General features: G+C 38.0%; 1 protein-coding gene across 1 annotated transcript in view; it reads right to left on the reverse strand.

The window, feature by feature from the left end:
* Positions 1 to 4,921: 4,921 nt before the first annotated feature.
* Positions 4,922 to 22,209, reverse strand: part of Datp (purine phosphoribosyltransferase family protein Apf) — a 136,880-nt gene continuing 119,592 nt past the window's right edge. Inside the window, exon 3 of the mRNA XM_067145684.2 lies at positions 4,922 to 6,123. Within this exon, the coding sequence (XP_067001785.1) occupies positions 5,917 to 6,123 (207 nt within the window). The 3' untranslated portion in view covers positions 4,922 to 5,916. The remainder of the gene's footprint in view (positions 6,124 to 22,209) is intronic.

Consider the following 22,209-nt stretch of genomic DNA (forward strand, 5'->3'; position numbering starts at 1 on the left):
TTTTAGTCAGTTCTTGACGTACAAACAAAAATTCACACCTCCAGTTTTCTTTCAGGTCTGAAAGGGATATTGTACTATCTCAATGGTAAATTATTGATGAATTATGTAAAACTCCGCATTGAGCCATGTACTGTATGTAATTTTGTAGTAAAATATGAAATCATAGCAGGGGGAAACTCCTCTGAATTGTAAAATGTAGTTTGTTAAGTAGAAAGCCATACTTCCCACTGTCGACTCAGTTAAATGTAGTGCAATACAGATTTTTTAGATCCTGAATCTTCATTTTCATAGTAATATATCAAAAAAACTAATAACAGTTCTAAAATACTATATCAACTAAATGAAATACACCCATAGTAGAAAGAAAAAAAAGTGATCACTTGACATACAAAGTTCACAGAAAACCAACTCAAGCCATTAATACAATACAGAAAGATTCACATCACCCAGAAATTCATAAAAGTGCTACTTTCCGCAATATGATTAATATATTTGTTTAATAGTGTGCTTTTTTACAGGTATGTTGTATGTTGTTGGGTATTCAGCCCGAAGGCTGGTTTGATCCTCTGCAGCTCCGCCAACAGCTGTCATAAATAGCCTAGGCATCACTGAAGAGGCGTACTAGGGAAATGAGGAGTGAGGTAGTTTCCCGTTGCTTTCCTCACCGAGCCAACCGTTGCTATTACATATCAGTCTGCCAAGCCCACTGAAATTCATGCATCAATCGACCCTATGAGCGATATTTTCACACCATTCATAACAGGGACTGGCTGCATAAGGAATGGTATTACTAGCATAACTCATACCTCAGTCACTTTCATATTGTCAAAGCCAAGGATGAGACTGAGACAGGTCAATGAAAGTAACAAATTTGATATAGCCCATGCCAGAAGACATAGTGCACTGTAAACACTACATCTCGCCAGCAAAGGCATACAGGTATGTTATGGTGTAATATTTATAATGAACTTGTGTCTTCAACAGACTGAAATGCTTTCAAGTTACATACAACTTATATAGGTTTAACTGGAAGAAACTTCAAAACACGTTACCTTGAACATACAAATGCAGAAAAATACAATTGATATTCAGTGATGAGTATGCATATGAGTGACTTTCACTATATGTTTACTACAATAGATCAGGATTTAACAATTCTACATGAAAATGAAAATGAAGTTACCCAGATGAACATTCTTGAAACAGTTTATATTGAAATAGATCAGAAATTGAACTCCAATTTTACTATTAATGAAATTACAGATAACACAAACATACTATTAGAAGAAATTTTGGCAATAACTTTGCAGAGACAACAATAAAAAAGATACTACCACTGATTCGAATCTCCAATCAAAAGCTCATTTTCCTTACCATAGCATTTCCCGAGCCTGTACCTGATCAGCTGGCTAACACAAGCTGTCAGTCAACAACAAGGTGATCCGACACACGTTTAAATGGCGCCAGTGGGGAAGTGAGTACTTAACGTCCTTTTAGAATTCACCAATGTTAACACATTCTTTTTTTTTTTTTCTTTTTCTTTTAGACTCCTATAACATCTAATAACATCGGAAGATCCAAGATCTAAAAATTCGTACTGCACTATATTTTAGAATCGAGAGGAGTCTTGTCCTGCTATTTCACCTTTTCTATGAAAATTACATACAGTGCATAGGTCAATGCAGAGTTTTACATAATTAATCAATAATTTACCAGTGAGATAGTACAATATTATAGATGCATAGTGTTTCTCATAAAGAAGAAAACTGTGGCATATAACGTTATTAAAACTTTTTTCATATCCATTATATGCGTTTTAATTAATGTCTTGTCATTTTATGTGTTATATTCTTCTAAGCTGAAGGTCTCAAAAGTAAGAGATGAAACATGTCCTATCAGTTAAATGTTCTCTTTTGATAACGTCGGGCTGAGTGGCTCAGACGGTTGAGGCGCTGGCCTTCTGAACCCAACTTGGCAGGTTTGATCCTGGCTCAGTCTGATGGTATTTGAAAGTGTTCAAATACATCAGCCTCGTGTCAGTAGATTTACTGGCACATAAACTCCTGTGGGCCTAAATTCTGGCACCTCGGCACCTCCAAAAACCGTAAAAGTAGATAGTGTTATGTAAAGCCAATAACATTATTATTATTATTATTATTATTATTATTATTATTATTATTATTATTATTATTGTTATTATTATTATCATCATAGTCTTTTGATAACATAAATAATACATGAATTGAAAGGACGAATTCTCTCAATTTTAATTAGCCACATCTTGCTCACAATACAAGCTATCAATTCAAATCCCACCTGGCTGTGTGGCATTCAGCTGGTTTTGGTATCTCTGTTGGTACTGGGTACAAAAGATACAATGATAACTTGGATGGAGCAGCATTTCACGAATTTTGGCAGCGTACATAAGGAGTAACTGCTACCTCTTTATACGTAGAGATGAAACTCCCACTTGAGCAAGTAAGTTGGGAATGGCGCTAGTACGGATAGCTCCCGTTACCACCTTAACTCCACTATGGTGACCACTGTCTAAATGATATAGCGTAGATCTTGATACTGAACCATAAGCTGCTCTACCATAGTCTATTTGGGAGAGGACTGTTGCCGTGTAAAAACGTTGCAGCACCGCACAGTCAGCCCCCCCCCCATGAGATGCTGCTGAGACACTTAGGCCGGGCGCACATTGGGACGCAGGCGAAGCAGCTAAAGCAGCGCAGCGCAGAGCAGATGTTTGTAATTCACACAAATCATTGCACCACCGCAACTTGACAGACAGGGCAGGTCAGAGCAGAGCAGATCGGTTCTACACCTACTTCCACCTACCACGCGCAGTCTTCGAAACACAGTTTCCTGCGCACGTGTCGTGTAGTTAGTTGAGATATGGAGAAAAAAAAATTTCGAAGCCGTGCGGTCGTACCCTGTTTTATACGATGGGAATCATGTGGACTATTGAATAAAACTAGATATTTGGAGCGAAATTGCCAACGACGTGAATGTTAACGATGGTAAGTAGGCTACTATCAAAACAATTTATTCACAAATACTTTTTAGAAAATACTTTAGGAAAAGGACAAATATGTAGAAAACGAATAGTCGTAATACGATAAAACAATAAGTCATCTACGTAAATACGAAAATTAAAAAGAAATTAAACAATCTGAAGAACATGCCAGCACACCAGGCAATAGTTCGGCTTCCCCAGGTATATTTTTGACGTTGCATATAAGACTGAAAAAGGGGAACAAAGTCAGTTACTTGGAATTTCTTGTCATCGTAGTAAGTCAGTAGTTCTCTCTTGAAACTTTATCTGCTTGCCACGGCACACTTCCTACCGTGTTGAAATAATTGGTAAACTTCTGTCTCACTATAAAAGCACTGGATGCACTCCTTCTCTTGTGTACCTATGGAAGCAATGTCCTCATCTACATTATTTTCAGGCAAAGTGTTATATCTCAGAAAATTATGAAACACACAAGCCGCCTTTATGACTTTATCAACACTGTCAAATTTTATCTCGAATGGTTTTCGAAAAACACCGAACATGGACGCCAAGTATGCCAGAAGAACATTCAACAGTTTGCCTTGCTCGTGACAGCCTGTAATTGAAAATCTTATTTTCATAGTTTCCGGTTACAGTTTGTTTGGGATACGGCCTCATTAATTTTTCAGACAATGGAAAGGCCTCATCACCAACAAAAATGTACGGCAACGGTTCTACAAAATTATTCACAAATGCTGGAAGCGGGATTTTGAAATTTTGTTCATTCAGAACTTAGATTATTGTTGCTAGCCATTGCTCCTTCCTTCTGAGAACAGACGCGAGACTGTGTGGCAATGTGCGCTCACATACACTTCGCAGTTTCGTCAGAGCTACGCTGTCCTGACCTGATCTGCCCTGCTCTGCGGCCGTCTGCTTCTCAATGTGCGCCCGGCCTTAAGCATGTTAAGTCCCTTCATGCAGGCAACTTTCAGCTGATGGATGTGGGCTGCCACGTTAGTCTCTTATTAGAATGGAGAGCCAGGAACCTACAGGTGTCTACCACAGGTAAGACACTGTTTTGGAAACAGAACTTCGGTTCAGGATGCCTGGTGGCCATATGGTCTGACACCGTAGTTATCTGGTTCGAGACCTGCTAGTTGAAAAAAGTGACACCATCAGAATGTTGGCCGGCAGGATAGGAGAGGTGGTGGTATACAATTTCTAATTACTAGATTAAGTGCTACAAGCTTAGGTTCAATTCCAAACCTTTCCTCAGTGTTCATATGGAGTTTATTTTTTTAATGGAGCGTGACCTCAGGAAAGGTCTAATGTAGGTCTTTTGAGCTGATGCCATATAGGCGACCTGTGTGTCTGTGAGGATGGGGTCCTACCTGAGATGAATTCTAATGCACAAACACCGAGTCACCAAGCTACAGGAATTAACTAATGAAAGTTAAAATCCCCAACCTGGCTTGGAATCAAACCAGAGACCCCTTGGACTAAAGGCCAGCATGCTAACCATTTAGCCATGGAGCCAAACATTATTTGGAGTGCAGGTACATGATGCTGTTGATGGTGATTCAAACATCGGAAAAGGACATAAACCTTGAGCACGATGTTATTCGACAGGAGTAGAGTACACGAAGACACACTCTCTCTCTCTCTCTCTCTCTCTCTCTCACACACACACACACACACACCGCACAAACACACAGACAGGTCGTCAACTAGAAAGACCTGCACCATACCTCTCCAGAGGCCACACAACGTCAATCGAAGTTGAGAGAGGCATAATATGAAATTTCATATTCTAAACCGTAGTGGCTTGCATTATGGGAACAAGGATTTTTATGATTGCAGGGTGTAGAATTTATTTCCAGATTTTCTTTTTCATTAAAATCTTCATCAGTAAGATTTACTATGTATTTGCTTGAAAACATTTTTGTTATTTCCACTTCATATTTTGCATGATTTTTTCCCTCCCTCCATTAACACAGTTCTTCCATTAGCAATTAACTGGGCTTTCCAGAGATCGTATCAAAACAGTCGGAAACATCTAAAAAACCCAAGACACACTTTTCAACAGTGGTGTGGCAACAATGACCGACTTTCTGGCCAAGTACCATCTCCCTCGTTCTACGATATGCTGAGCAGTCAGTAGACCTTGTCATTTGTTTTATGACAGATAGTGCCCAATTTTATTGTGTTTAAAAGTTTATTTTCTATTTGTTTTAAATTTTTATTTTATTGTTAAGTACTTTTTATTCTATTGGTTTTATTTTAGTCTGTCTTTGTGTATTTTTACTATCTTTTTTAAACTTCTAATCTGAATGAAATATGTGATTTCATTTCAAAGACAATGCCTCATTCCATTTTAATACATTTTAGTCTATATTTTAATCATTTTATAAGAAAATAAGGCAATGCAAATTAGATACACTGATTATTTTAAATTCATGATCATTTTCTTCATCATTATCTTTTGTTGTTGCTTGTTGTTTAAAGGGGCCTAACATCGAGGTCATCGGCCCTCATTATCTTTTAAATTCTAGTCAGTGGGTAAATGTATGTAATGTAATGTAATTATTATTAGATTCAGTTTCATCTCGTACCATTAGGGGCTGATGAACTAGATGTTAGGCCCCTTTAAACAAGAAGCATCACCATAATTATATTGTTTATAAACAATTTGCATAAGATTCACCCTTATTCCTGGCTGGAATAAGATAATTTTCCATATAAAAATCAGAATAATTACTTTTCATATTGCTAAGGAGTTTGATGATCAAACACTGTGAGCACTGTACTTTAATATTTTCAAAGAAGATATATTTTACATTTTATTCTGAAGGAAAAAACCTCAGGAAATGTCCACCTACCAAAATATTCTCCCAAAATGCAATACCATACAACCCAAGTTAGCATTTCTGTTTTTTCCCTTCTATAAATGCTTGACAGTCTCGAAACAGTCGTTGCATTTCAGGAAAGCCAGCTAATGAGCAAGCCTTGTCAAGAGAAAGCCACTTGAAGTCTTGATGTTCATCTGACAGTTTAATATCTGTATCTTGCTTCTTCAGTTCAGCTAACCAGTATATTACTGATTTTGGGCGGCCATTAACATCATACTGAAACAAATTTAAAAAAATTATAAGCATAGAATCCTGCATATCTCTTAACAGGGAAGGATGCTGTTTTCAAGGAAGTTCACCTGCATAGTACTGACAGGACTTTTTAGGGTTGGAAGTAATAGCACAAACAGTACTACACAAGAAATATTAGACGGCAAATAAGAGAAACCCCTCTGAAGTCATCTTAAAACAACAAAAAAAAATACTTGACACTCAGGATGTAGAGTCCATAACCATCCTCAAAAACCAATTTAAGAAAATAGCCAATCCACATCAGCTGCAAGTTAGTACAGTTTCTACTATATTTAACATACCAATATTGTAACCAGTCATCTTCACAGACACTGGGAAGGGGAGTTCTAAAACAAAAGTTTTTACCACATGTATAGGAAAGAGATGAAATACCAACTGGAGTGGCCATGCATGTTAATGCGCTATGGTTATGGAGCCAAGCTCAGCATTTGGGAGATGCGTGGGTTCGAATCCCAATGTCGCTGTCCTGAGAATGGTTTCCCATTTTCACTCCCAGGCAATTGCCAAGGCAGTTCCTATTCATAGGCCACAGTCAATTCCCTCCACCTCCTTACTAAATTTCATTAACTCAACTGAGGCTGGCTTCAGGAAGGGCATCCGGCTGTATAAAAACATGCCATGTAAATTCATCTCACCTCATCCCCAATCCCGTATCAATAAACGGGATTAAGGGGTAGCCATACATACATACATACATAAGAGATTAAATACTTCAGGTTTGGCATAACTCTCTGTTATGTACTATATGTACTCAAAATGACCTAATAAACTGAAAATCTATTTCAAGAACAATGTGGTGATAAAAATGAAATACTCCGCTCTATCTTTGTTTCAACTGAACCATCCTTATATATACAAACCTGCAGCAATGAGATGTGATAGTTTCTTGGGTGAATGCTGAGTAAAATGAGACAAACTAATAGAACAACTTGTTGGTTCAGAAAGATCTTTCTTCACTTCCTCAGAAGAAACTATTGACTGTTGTATTTATGCCAAAACTTTTCGTTGTTGTTATTGGAACAGTCTTCACAAAATATATTTAATCAGATATCTCTTGAGTTTGTCCAGGATTTATTTTGATCATTTGTTATCAACAGTAAAGATACAATGCGCTAGTGGCAGTGCAAGATTAAATAAGCCTCTGTCACAAACCCCTGCTGAGCAATACTACCTCCATCATCATTTTCTTCTACTTGATTTCTTCACTCAACTCGAGTTGTAATCAAGCTAGAAAATGGAGAAGATCAAAGAAATAGTCAGAGAGGCCTGTCAGCTGGAACAAGCTAGATACCTTATTCAGGAACAATATAACGAAAAGGAGATAAAAGAGTGTGCACAGTAGCAACTGAGAACAATAACAGAGAACAGAACTGATAAGTTAGAAATACTAAAGACCAAAGTAAATAGTTTCGAGGAGGAGTTACGACATGTAAAACGGCAAGAAAAATGGTCAACCAGGAAACCAGGAGGAAAATTATTTTTATCTACGGTGTACCTGAGAGTGAAAATGAAAATTTAAATGATACAGTGAATGAGGTGTTGGATGTTATTTAAAACTGAATGAAGCTACTGCAGTGAAGTAGATATATAGATGACATGGACAAGGAGTGAAAAGAGTGAAGGGCTTTGATGGCAAATAAAGTTTTAAGGAACACCAGAAATTTAAAAGGGGGAAAAATATGGGTGAAAAGGGACACGGACAAAGAAACCTTCATGGAGAAGAGAATTTACAGTTACGAAGAGCATGAAATTCAGGACTCAAGGCGTACATTTGAAGACGGTGCTTGATAATTCGTGATGGTAATTGGTGGCGAGCTTGGACATCAATCAATCAATCAATACTGATCTGCATTTAGGGCAGTCGCCCAGGTGGCAGATTCCCTATCTGTTGTTTTCTTAACCTTTTCCTAAATTATTTCAAAGAAATTGGAAATTTATTGAACATCTCCCTTGGTAAGTTATTCCAATCCCTAACTCCCCTTCCTAAAAATGAATATTTGCCCCAGTTTGTCCTCTTGAATTCCAACTTTATCTTCATATTGCGATCTTTCCTACTTTTATAAACGCCACTCAAACTTATTCGTCTACTAATGTCATTCCATGCCATCTCTCCGCTGACAGCTCGGAACATACCACTTATTGCAAGTAATCAGCTTCATTTTCCGTATCAAAATCTAATCACAGAGAGTTACAATATTGAAAATCTTCCACCTTTTTGATACTTTTTATTTGCCTTTTAGCAAATTTTTATTTGTAAACAGTACATGTTTCGTTCTCACTTGGGAACATCTTCAGCTGTTGTTAAAGCTTAGGTGAATCGCTAAGTTTTTAAACACATTATTTGCAAGTACATTGATTCTCTTAAAAACTACTAGAATACCAACTTGCATGAAGAATTTTCCACTACCTCACCTCCTTAACCCTTTCCCACGGAATGTCTTTGACTCACTGTCGGGCGAAACCTAGAGTAATAATTTGCTTGTCAGGTATAGTTGTGGAGTAGCTTCACTAAATAATTCATTCTGTAAAAACCACTTAAGATATCACTTTCAAATTTTGTAACAATGGAAAATACACTATAGTTGTTCTAAAATGAAAGAATGAGATCACCTAATTACACGCAAGACTCCCCCCCCCCCGTTCAGAATGATACATCAGGAAGCATCCAATATGGTAAGGTAAGAGTTATTCCGTCCGAAGGCAGGTCCGAACCTCCGCAGAGGTATTCCTGAGCCGGAGTTTACGTGTGGTAGGGTGGCCAGTTCCTTTCCGCTCCTCCATTCCCTTACACCCCACCAACAGTGCGTGCAACCCATCCAACTCCTGACCATGCCCAATGTTGCTTAACTTTGGAGATTTCACGGGATTCCAATATGGTGCATAATGTTAAATTGCTTGTTCTTGAAGTCAGTCTAAATTGCTGGACATGATGGGGCTCTTATTTTCTTGGTAATGCAGAGAACGCAGGAATTCACCCTGAATCTCCCAATTTATTTCATTTTTGAGATCAGCCGGGTGAAGATATTTAGATAGCAAATCGTGCTTCCTCTCTGACATACAAACTATAAACAATTTTTGACTGAATGGGATTGGAAGATAAATTGACATTAGCTGAAATAGGCCATTATGTAATTAAGTAGAGGCTCATAGTCCGAAACAGAATTAACTGAAGAATTAAAACTGATAATTATGTTTTTTAAAAGTAGGCCTAATATTTTAAAAGGAGACGGTACTTGAATGAACATTTCCTGCCCTGCGCCTTATTTAGATTTCTCTCAGACACATATCATGTCCCAAATGCTTCCTATACCATTTTTAATATTATACCTACTTACTTCAACTCACTACCACTGCATTTGTCAACATATTGAACTAATTTGTAACAAATATCCTCCGCATTCAACTGGTTATGAGCAGCTATGTTGCTGCAATGTGTTTACATTCAGTCAGCTGTCTGTTCTATCTAAGAAAACGTATAAAAGAACACTTTATTTTAGAATTCCATGCATGCCAGTAGTATCTAGAAAGCATAAGGAATTCACTGGTTCCAAAAAGTTATATGTTTATTAGACAGATGGCAGAGGAAGTCGGTTTGAAAGTTGAGTACACTTTACTACGCAACCCGCAGGAGACAATGTGCGACTCCAGTACGCTTTACTACGCAATCCGCGGGAAAGAGTTAAACCTCTTTCCACCTTCCCAAGCCAGTTTTAGGTCTCACTTCTCCACTCATGACCATCTATTTCATATCACATCATCTCTTAACTCTTTCCTCCACCCATGTAAAACTGCTGCTTTAGTATGTCTGGATGTAAAACGAGCCTTTGATACCGTTTTGCATCCCGGTCTGCTTTTCTAACTTTGCTTACTCCCTCTCCCTAATACGCTTATACGTTTTATTTATAATTTCCTTCACTTCCACACTGCACGCATCATTATACATCATACCCCATCCTATTCCTTCCTTGTAACCCCAGGTGTTCCACAAGGTAGCCCGTTGTCTCCAATATTATATCTCCTATTTACCCATAATATTCCACATCCTGATCCTCCCCTCCACCTATATCAATAAGCAGATGACCTCGCGATCCTTGCTCTATGTAACAGAACTGTCTCCCTTACCAACAAACTCCAACAATGCCTTGACGTCCTTGAATCCTGGTTCAATACCTGTCATATTTCTGTTAATCCCGTTAAAACTCAATTCATAGTATTCCGTAAAAAAATCCCATCTCTGCCGTCCTCATCATCCCATCCCACTCACATTATATAAAAACCGCTTACTTGAGACTAACACGCTAACATATTTCAGAACCACCACCTTACCTCAGCCTATAAGAAAGCCTACTCCCACTTCGGACCCCTTCGTGTGCTTACTGGGCATACCTGGGGTCTCAAACCCTCCCAAATTCTTAATATATACAAATACTTCATTTATCCTATCATCACTTACATGGATAACAGCTGACCTTAGACAATACATGCAACTACTCAAACTTGACCGACATGCCCTACACATTGCCCATCACCTTCCACTTGATACTCTTTCCACAAATTTTACTCCTCTTTACTCCTTTCCAACTATTCTTGAGCATATCTACTCCTTCGGTCTGAAATACCTAACCAAAGGTAACCTCAATCCCCTTGTCACCGAAAAATTAACCCTTTCCCCTTTAGCCACAACTATCTTGAATAATCGAAACAGACTTTCAACGTATTAGGTCGTGTTACATACATGTAGTACGTGTTGAAGAGATGTTAAATACAGAACAAAAATGGCCAGCCGGACACCAGTGGGATCCGAACCCACAACCTCCCACTGGTGTCCGGCTGGCCATTTTTGTTCTGTACTTAACATCTCTTCAACACGTACTACATGTACGTAACACGACCTAATACATTGAAAGTCTGTTTCGATTACAATGCGGTCGTGAAAATTCAATATTCATTATCTTGAATAATGCCCGTATCCTTGCCACTTCCTCCCTCCCTCCCTCCCTCACTTCGCTTCAATCATTACCCACTACTGTCACGTTACATTTATATACAGTTTGTCTTCAATCAACTTGTTTTTGCTCCTGGGTACAGTGGTGCACACCACACTTGCCGTACTGCATGATTTTTATTGCTTTAGTTTATTATTATTTGTATGATCCCTCATATATTATTATATCCTTTTTCCTTACTGCTATTTTCCCTACCCTAATCACTTTATTTTTCCCTTCTTTTGTATTTATTATTTTTCTGTTTGTTTTTATCTATATTCTTATTACTTTTATTCTCTTCCTATTATTATAAAAATCACAATCTCTACGCTCCTTGACTTGTTCGGTAATTTGTTCTTTTTTCTCTATGAATATCTCTTTTATTTTTATACATGATCATTATGACATTACTACTATTATTATTTACCGATATTGCTATTGTTTTTGTAATTCTTCTTCTTCTTATTATTATGAGTATTATTACTTTAGTTTCAGTTATTTTTATTACTTTTACATTAAGACTTCTCAATGCACTTTTTCCTTTAATTTTATAGTTCTTCCGATTCCTTCGGCCATTATGTAATTTTAATTATTTTATCGGAACTTTCTGATTATATCTGTGCAGTTTGGACATTGACCTCAAGTGTATGTAACGTGCTTATCTCAGGACTACAAACTTGTTTACTCGGGCACAGCACGTTCAAGGCCAACAACTATCTGTTTATGTTTTTTTCTAATGTCATGTGACACAGATACGTTTATTTATTACTTTATATATTTATATTTTTGCCGTGTGCTTTATATATTTATATTTTTGCCGTGTGCTCCAGTGATTGATTGTTGAAGTATTTTTGTGAAACAAGATATGTGACACAATAACAGAGTTATTTTCTCACGGCATAGAATGTTTTATGTTTTGCAAGTGTCACAGTGAAAAATGTATAAGTTATGTTCTTCCGATTCTCCACTATTCGACCCTCTCCCTGCCGAAAAAAGACGAAGAGTGTTCACTAAGCACGGCTGTCTGTGGCTTGGTCATTCCAGCTCTGGAACTGTGGACTGTTAGATCGGCAGTGTAGTCCCGTTCGTTAAAAGTGAGAAAATGTGTGGTGTTTCATTTGATCGAGTATTTCATATGAAAGCTTTGCTTTTAGTCACGCCATTCCTACTTATGTCATTGTAATGTATGTTCATTTCAGTTGGGAAAACCACTAAGACAGTCTTTCTGAGGATGTAAAAAGGCAGGTGGAGAGTGAGTGAGTACAATTATAATGAAAACTCCCCAACCTGATTGTGACTGATAGTAGGCAAGTGGGTCTACCATTACAATGAAAATTCCCTAACTCAGTCTTCATATGAGAAAAGATGTTTGGTGATTTCTCCGTCGCGTTTCTAGGGTAACGTTAAGAGCTATGCAATTTAATACAATCTTGCTCACAACGCGTACAATAGAATTCTGTATGCAATAGAGGTGTGGGAATGAAATAACCATTCTGATTGAATTTTTTAGTGATTGGTTACACAACCTGCCGTGGATATCGCTTCTTGTAACAGAATGCAGTTACCACAGTCTGTTAAGCGATTTCCAGAAGTCCAGCAGAGCCATACCAGGGTGTCTACTGAGTTCCATTTTCAAAATTCCAGTATATTTCCAGTATATTCAGTATAACTATCAACAACATTACACTACCTAATGTTATGAATTTTTTTGAAGTTCTTTAGGAAGAATTACACCCTTGATGATTTCAGGTTTGTAATTTTTGGCCAACAAATGCATATTTTGTTTTTAGTAAATTCAGTTAGCCTTCATTTTTTAATACAAACTATTTTTTAACATATTTTGCAGGACCCCCTACTCCCCTCACAGCTCTCCACTCCACCCATTGCTTTTAAATCTCTTTAATTAGATAAAATTTATACAACTCTTGTTTTGGAAAAAAATTACAATTCCAATGAATACAAAATTGTTTGTTAAGACTATTAAAATAATTACAAGACAAAAAGTTGACAAATTGCCAGTTTTATATAAATGAAAAATATCGTTGAATTTATAGTTTCATACTAGATAACTGTTAGTTTTCAATTTACAATGCTATATATATATATATATATATATATATATCACGCCCACACAAAATACTTGAAAAGTCTTATCTAACATCATTGTTTATAAGTGATAATGAACTTTTGTCTGTTTGGATCACTTCGTTAACACTTACATCCAATAAACACATCCAAAGAAAGAGTATCACTTAACATATACTGTGGAAGTAAACCTTTCTAGAATCCACGAACCTGCTATGCAGGCGTAGCAGGGGGAGAGGTGATACTCCCACGTGGCGCGTCCCAGGTGGCGGATAGGGGGGTCCTAACCGGCTTGCCGGCGGACTTGAGGGAAATAAAATACCTCTCGCGGACCAAACACACTACCCCCTGCGGGTGGGGGACGCACATGTAGAATACACCCGCGGTATCCCCTGCCTGTCGTAAGAGGCGACTAAAAGGGGCGACCAAGGGCTGACTGAATTAGAACCATGAAACTAATTTTGAATCGTACCATCACGCGGGGAACACCATAGGTTGCCTGTACTTGCGAGTAGTACCACTAAATTCGGTACGAAATAGGTTTGTGATTAGTAGCAGTTAAAGCCTGGCCTGGTGGATTCCAGTACCCGTGCATCGTACCCATGTGTGCAACACCGCGGGTCTGGGCGTAGCCTGTGAGTTGTACCACTATATGAGCAGCACCGTGGGTCTGCGTTGCCTGTGATTAGTACCCACTATGTGAGGAACACCACGGGAATACCGGCGCCCGTGTTTAGTACACCTCGGTGGGGAACCTTCTCGGTTTGCGTTGACTCTGAGTTGGGCCATTGTGTGAGACACTCCATAGGTCTGCGTTACTTGTACGTATTGCAATACTTGTGAGTAATACCATCTTTTGTGGAACACCGTGAGTCTTCGCTACTTCTGATTAATACCCCAACATGACACATACCATGGTTCTATTTTACTCGCGACATGTACCATTCTGTGGGGCCTTAGACGTGGATTTTGCACCCCCTTTAGACACCAAGCATCATTGTGCTTTATAAGTGGTTCCTTGGTCGGTAATAATGTTATTGTCGATCTGTATTGAGTCCGATCCACTGGTTTTTGTTTGATTTTTTGTTTTGTGTTTTGTTGAGTTCCTGTCCATCCATTCATTCTTCATGCCATATTTTATTTTTATTTTGGTCAGTGGATGCCTTTGCAATTTTTGTTCTTTCATTTCGTACCATTAGGGGCCGATGACCTTTGATGTTAGGCCCCTTAAAACAACAAGCATCATCATCATCATCATCATCATCAACCTTTCTAGAATATATTCTTTACCAGGCTTATTCTAAATAAAAACTTGTTCTAGATAATAAGTCACAAGGAGGACATATACATTAAATTGAACACTTTTATATGCATCACAGAAAAAAACATAAAATATGTTACTCTATATGTGTGCGTGCATATGAAAAGGGACCACATGTCGGGTATTGAGATAAAGGTACTATCGTGTTCCATAATATGTAACTAATATCATATAATTGAATTTAATGCCTCTGAAAGAAATTAAGGCCTTAAATTAGCATGTAATGTTACAACATAAGATTTCATAACTTTTCAGTAGAGCTGTTTAAAAATCTGGTTACTTTGTGACACAAGTAACTACTAAACTATTTGGAAGTTATGCTGGCGTTTACATTTTCACGTTCACCGGTATTCTGACATAGAATTTTTTTAAACAAAAATTACCAACAGATATTATTTACGGTCTAATTTTTTCGTGGAGATCTATCGATGCTAAGTCTCTGAGGTTTCATGACTTGCAGAAGGTCACTGAAGACAACTGCAACACTACTGCACTTTACAAAAATTATCACATACCTTAACGAACGTTAATCACAGCCAGCATAAGACAGGGATATCAGTTATTCATCCTGAAGCCTGCATTTTGGGCATATTATATGCCCTTTCACCATTTGGCCCTGACGTCCTACCTTTCCACAGTAGCTGCAGGTGGGTCGAGACCTCTTCTTTGGGGAGAATTTTCTTAGAGTAGGTGTTTTTTTCTTCTGAGCCTTACTTATTTTTTTAGGCATTACACGTTTTGAAGAAGATGATGATGTAATTATTGGCAGAGGAGGAGAAACAGAAGCCGGCTCCATAAGATTTTCACTTGAGGTAGTTGGTGGCGGCGTTGCTGGAGCAGGGAAAGATGTTAAAGCAGGACATAGTACATCTTTCTTATCTTCTGATACGAAGGGTCTAATGTTTTCACGGAGATACATCTGTCTATCGATGCTAAGTCCTTGAGGTTTGATGACTTGCGGATGGTCACTGAAGTCAGGCGGTGGATCTTCTGGAAGGCTGGTGTAGGGTACTTCCGCCAGAAACTATGGATTTTTTGGTCAACACTAAACCAGGGTGCTCTTTCATATACACAAAGTGATGTATCAGGCTACTTGTGGAATGTTTTTCATTCCAGCACGGAACTTGTTTTTCCAGTCATAAGTAGGAATTGTTACATTTCTGGATTCTGTGCCAACAGCGACAGCAATGATAGAGCTAGACACCTGACAACTTTCCCGGGCGACATTAATTACATCTTCAATAACTTCACTTTCATTTTTCTGGAACGCTCTCTTGAAACAACCAAAATACAAATCAGGTTGAAATTTCATGTGTCCCACCTGGCAAAAATGAAATTTTACAACTGTTGTTCTTTCCTGTCATAACTCTCCACATGAGGTATCTCATTAAGAAGACTGCATCGGTATCGGAAATGTTTGGAGCAGAGAGGATGTTTATGAAACCTATTACCTTTATTTAAAGTGCCCAGCTAGGGGTTATTTATCATAAGATATCCGAGTCATCTTATGCTCGCACAGCTATGAGTGCGAGCGAGTAAGTGTGTGGACCCTCGCTTACGATGCGAAAAGTGGTCCCTTTTCTTAGAGGGCTTTTAAATTCACGCAGTGAGTAGATGACTGTCTAAGAAATACATAGGTTTCAAAAATGAAAATTCGACATTTTACTCCCTTCAATGGTGAACTGTTGACCGAGATGTGGTCCCTTTTCTTGCGCACGCACATATATACAGTAGTTTTTATGCTTTATAATATATGTAATGTACAAAATGCTGTGTGCTATGCTATATAGTTTATACATTTTATAACAAATTTGTGAATTATTATCAAATGTATTTAATTATCAATCCACAATGACTATAACTTATGCTCAAAAGAGAGAGAGACAGACACACACATACACTTAAGACTGTAATTTTTTCAGTCTTTTCACCTCTTTCTTCAGTTCTTCTGTCTTTCTTAGCGCTATGAATTAGTAATACATTGTTTCTTCAATTCAATATGTTTTATTTCTTCTGCTGCCAACTTTCTTTTGGCTGCAATGTAATCTGTACTCTTTTTATACTTTTCTAAAGCTTCATTTATCAATGTTGATGCATATTTGACTGCAGGGTGCATCTTTTTTGAAACCCTGACAGCTAAAACTCCACCAGGTGCAGATACTGCATCATACACCAGACACTGTACAATCAAGCTATTTTCATGAAGATTCTCTACTAGGCATTTTTTGTTTATTGAAAAACCTCTTTCTACAGTAGCGTTGACGTGAAACAAAACAAGCACTTTTTGTGTGAAGTGGATCAGTTGTTTTGAAACATTGTGTTGAAAATAGGTGGTGCTAAGAAAATCTTCCAATCGATCGGTTTTGGAATCAAACTTCTTGAGATACTTCACTACTTCTTCCTTTGATGAGAAATCTAAGTAGTCTCGTTTTGCAATATCAGCTTCAATAGGAGATAATTGTTTTGTCTCAACAAGAACTTCTAATACAACAGTTACACTGCAGGTACTAATAGAGGAATTGGTCATAACTGCAGGAGTGAAGCAGCTGGTAGCTCTAACAAACTTGAAAGCAAGAGGGCTTTTGACAAAAATCTAAATATCAACAAGAAATTTTCTGCAGCCTCCATAGAACTGAACAACTTTCACATCTTTTATACTATAACCTTTTAAAGCTGCTGAGGCTGCAAATCCAATGTCAACAGCATGGAAGGGCTGCAAGTATTCTGTTTTCTTCAAATCAATCGAGAGAAGTTTCTTACTAGTATTTGCTGTCTCTAAAATCTGGTTCTTTACACTTCTTCCAACAGGTGTTCAAGCATAATACTCAGATCAGAGAACAAACAAGGCAAAAGAAGATCATTACTCTGATACTTAAGAGAGATACTGTTCCAGTTCAAGGGAAACAGAATGCATGAATCCTAACTGTGCTATCATTTCTTACAAAACTTTTTATAATTCCAAAGTTTTCTGATGCAGGAGATTTTTCCTCAAAAGCATCAATATACTTCTGAATATGTGGCAGTATTTCCACAGCTCTTTCAATAACTTTTGAGTTTTCGACCCATCTGATAGTGCAGAACTTCAGAGGAAAGAGTTGTGATCCTGTTATGCGTTTGTAATCTGCACATCTACTTGGAAAGTTCTAGAAGAAATAATATAGAAAGCGCAAAAATCTCTGAATGTTCCATTCAGAGTTGTTGGGTGCCATTTTATATACACCATGAATAATATGCAAGGAGCAGGTACCAAAATCCAACAGCTCCGCATCTGAAGGTGAATCACGTAAGTACTTCTTTAGATCTTTCAAAAACTTCAGGTTTACATTCGGCCCGTCCATTCGGCATCTTTTTTTGCATCCAAACCAGTGTCTTTCAAGTTTTGCAAAAATGTCATCAGAATGTCCTCAGCAGTACATGACCTATAAATGCAGATGTAAATACTATGTTTGAACTATGTATCCATCTCAAAACCTAACAGCCATATCCATTTGACCCTTCTGAGCAACAGAATTTAAACTTCCGTAAAAAGAAATACAGGTAGCCTCCGTGGTTCAGGTGGCAGCGCACCGGCCTCTCACTGCTGGGTTCCATGGTTCAAATCCCATCACTCCATGTAAGATTTGTGCTGGACAAAGCAGAAGCAGGACAGGTTTTTCTCCGGGTACTCCGGTTTTCCCGATCATTTTAAATTCCAGCAACACTCTCCAGTAACATTTCATCTGTAATTCATTAATAATTGTCCCAGAGGAGCGCAACAGGGTTTGGCAGTCGGCACAATTCCTATCCTCGCTGCTAGATGGGGGCTTCATTCATTCCATTCCTGACCAATACAAAAGCAAGGACACTCTAATCAAGTTTGTCAATTCCTTTTGGAAGTATGGACCCAGTTCATATGTAACTAGGTATCCAAGTTTATCCTTGTGCAACTTGAACTTCTTCACAATTTTGCTGCCAGGAAACATGATTTTAAAAAGATAACTACAAATGCCAAAATTTCTAGTAGAAGAATGCGTCACAACTTGAGTAATAGCCCACAATATTTCTGCAGTAATAGCTTCATCTTTCTTTTTTTGCTAGTGGCTTTACGTCGCACCGACACAGACAGGTCTTATGGCGACATTGGGAGAGGAAAGGCCTAATGCCTGTTGCTCACGGTAAAACTTTCTGTCAAATTTAATTTTATAAAATTTCTATTGCTCACGGTCAAATTCAAGTTTTATAAAACCTTTGATAAAACTTTTCATAAAATAGGACATGTTCTATTCCGTAAAATTAATTTTACGAAACGAACCAATCAGCGAAGTTGACGTCACGATGATGCTGGCTCTACGTCGTGAGAAGATTGTGAAGCTCGATTGTAAACGAACACTTCTTTCTAAAATGGCAGGATCCGGGTGGACTAAGGAAGCTGTTAGGGTTTTACTGGATGAATACCAGAAATATCCTTATTTGTACTACGTTAAAACGCCACTTTACCACAACAGAAATGCAAGAAGGGAGACAGAAAACACAATCGCCGAATTCCTATATGAATGCTGGTCTTCTAACCTCAACTAATTTTCGACCAAGGACAGCAATCCTCTACCTTCTTCTCTTCTTTTGATCCAATCCCGAGTCTAGCATTTCCTGGCATTTCTTTTCTTCCTTTTTACCACTGTACAACATATAATTGCAGCTAAAGCAGCAAGTTTTGCTTTGTTTGTTGGAGCTATACTCTCAAACACACTAAGTTGAACAGCTGATTCTTGGTTTAGAAGTTTATCGATAGATGGCAGCACATACACATCTTCATTCAGAAGTGAGTTCATAGATGGCAATCCTGATGCTTCCACAGATTTTATAAAATAATTTTACTGGGAGCAATATAACTTGTTTTCACCAAATTTTTATAAAATTAATTGTACAACAAATTTAACGAAACATTTTACCGTGAGCAATAGCATAAGAGTTGCAAGGAAGCAGCCGTGGCCTTAATTAACGTACAGCCCCTGCATTTGCCTGGTGTGAAAATGGGAAACCATGGAAAACCATCTCCAGGGCTGCTGACAGTGGAATTCGAACCCACTATCTCCTGGATGCAAGCCCTCAACCACGCGCCCCTAACCGTACGGCCAACTCGCCCGGTAGCTTCGTCCTTGATGATAAAATTGTTAAGAGTGCTTCTTAGGCACAACACAAGTATGCTTATCATTAACCACTCAAGTTAGCACTTCACAAAGTTCAGCTTTCACTGGAACAGAGTCTGTAGTTGCTTCCTTGGCAGGTATCATGTGAAACAGTTTTTTACTGAAACTCGAAGCGTTTACTCTTTCAATGTGCCTTTTGTCTTTGGCATGAGATCAAACTGAAGACACCCCCATGTTGCTAATATCAAAACTAGTCCTATACAAAGTTATCACTTTCCACTCTCTGAAGCCAATTTCAATCTGAATTTATTGTTCTATCCAACCAGTCATCTTTGAAAGAAGTCTTTCCTCTTATTTTATTCACTGTCTCTGCAACATCAATGTAAGTAAGTAAGTAAGTAAGTAAGTAAGTAAGTAAGTAAGTAAGTAAGTAAGTAAGTTTTTATTTAATAAGTTGCTCTGGACTGGTTGTCAAATTTGGACATTTCCATTTGATATTAGATATTTTGTGTATTTGTAAAGCCATACGATATAAGTTGCTTTATGTCGTACCGACACAGATAGATCTTATGGCGACGACGGGACAGGAAGGGGCTAGGAGTGGGAAGGAAGTGGCCGTGGCCTTAATTAAGGTACAGCCCCAGCATATGATGCAAAACTGTCTTCAGGACTGCCGACTGTGGGGTTCGAACCCACTAACTTCCGAATACTGGATACTGGTCGCACTTAAGCGACTGCAGCTATTGAGCTGGGTAGTAAGTAAATAAATAAATAAAATAAATTAATACATAACAATGTATGCTTTATATGCATGAAGTATAGCATAAAATATAATGCATCCATTGTTATTATTTTTGAAGTATTGCAAAAAAAGAAGAATGAAGGAAAAGGGAACAGAAACTGAAAACAGTATTAGTAGAAGAGGCGAAGTTACTGACTGTCTACAACACCAAGAGAAATGCTGGACGAGGAGGGCGTCACGTCTCGACGCTTGGTTATTAAAGAAAATCACAAGTTATTATTCTAGTAACTGTACTGTTACTGCTGTAGTACGTAAGTATTACTTTTCAATAAAATCACTTTAAGTTATAATGCCAACCTAAACAATTCTTCTTATTACCTGGACTTTTGGAGTGCAAATATTCAGGGTAGATTATTTATTCTGGTATATTTTATAATTTTTCCAGTATATTTCCAGTATCAGTAGACATCCTGCATATGCCAGAATCTGGGACATCAATTTATAGTTGTTTAAAAAAAAAGTGTTCTGTTAAATTGGACTGAGGTGCTCACGAGGGGTTTCACCCCAGAGGAGACAAAATCGCCTGGGGTGGAGTTCTGACATTTAACAGCAGTCCTGGGCGTAGATGAACGTTGAGGCACCGGTGGTATCATGTGATGAGTGGGTGAAATGTCCATGCTGGGGCAGAAGACACTCCTATAATAAGCTGGAGTGGTGAACATGTTGCTGGACTGTGAAAGAGATGCTGCAGTGGTGGTGGTGGTGGTGGTGGTGGTGGTGGTGGTGGTGAGTGACATTGTGAACACAGAGCACAAACAATGACAATGAGTTTCTGGTTTATATACTAGTTGTAAAGCACTGATGAGTGTCTTTACGTTGTTAGACTTTGGTTAGCTTTTGGACAAGACCAGTAACGCTGGGGGTCGCTGAACCTGGACCCGAAGAAGTGAAACCTGATACATATTTCATCATTTCTGCTTCTGATCAATTGTGACAAGACCTTTTATTTAAATTGAGAATCTTCCTAATCTAAGTAGAACTCAGGACTTTCAAGATTCCATCCTGAGTAAAATAATTGTCGTTCTAATTGTGACTGTCATATTTACAGAGAAACTCTATATGTGGTTCGACCTTAGTATAATATTTCATTTATGACAATACTTTTTATTTATATGAGAATCTTACAGTTCTAAGTCGAACTCAATATTTTCAAAGTTCTAACTTGATTGAAATGAATTATATTGTGTTAAGTGCTGTTCTATTCGTGACTTCAAGATTTTGAAATTTTGATTATTTGAAGTTTTATTCTCTAGATACTTTTAGGGACATCATAAGTCCCATATCCTCTCTCCAGTCGTTCCACTCATGACTGAGTATCGCGACCCAAGGACTTTATTGTTTCTTTTATAAGCTGATACCATTCTGTACGTACTTGCATTTTCTGGACAGTAACTCTCCATGGTAAGCCCATGATCTCTCTTACTTGATCAACCCATCTTTTTGCGACCCGTCCTCGTGTCCTTGAACCAGAAACTTTTCCTTGGACAATTAATTTTAATTTTAATGTTTATATGCGCATTGATTTAATGATGATATATATATTTAGGATTGTGTGTTCTCATATTTGGCTGAAGATGACGCTCACCAGTGTCAAAACTAATTCCAAGTAAATGTTATAACTTATTAGGTTTAATTTTTTTTTTTTTTGCTAGGGGCTTTACGTCGCACCGACACAGATAGGTCTTATGGCGACGATGGGATAGGAAAGGCCTAGGAGTTGGAAGGAAGCGG

The sequence above is a fragment of the Anabrus simplex genome, chromosome 4 (genome assembly GCF_040414725.1).
Source record: "Anabrus simplex isolate iqAnaSimp1 chromosome 4, ASM4041472v1, whole genome shotgun sequence".
In the NCBI taxonomy this organism is placed as follows: Eukaryota; Metazoa; Arthropoda; class Insecta; order Orthoptera; family Tettigoniidae; genus Anabrus; species Anabrus simplex.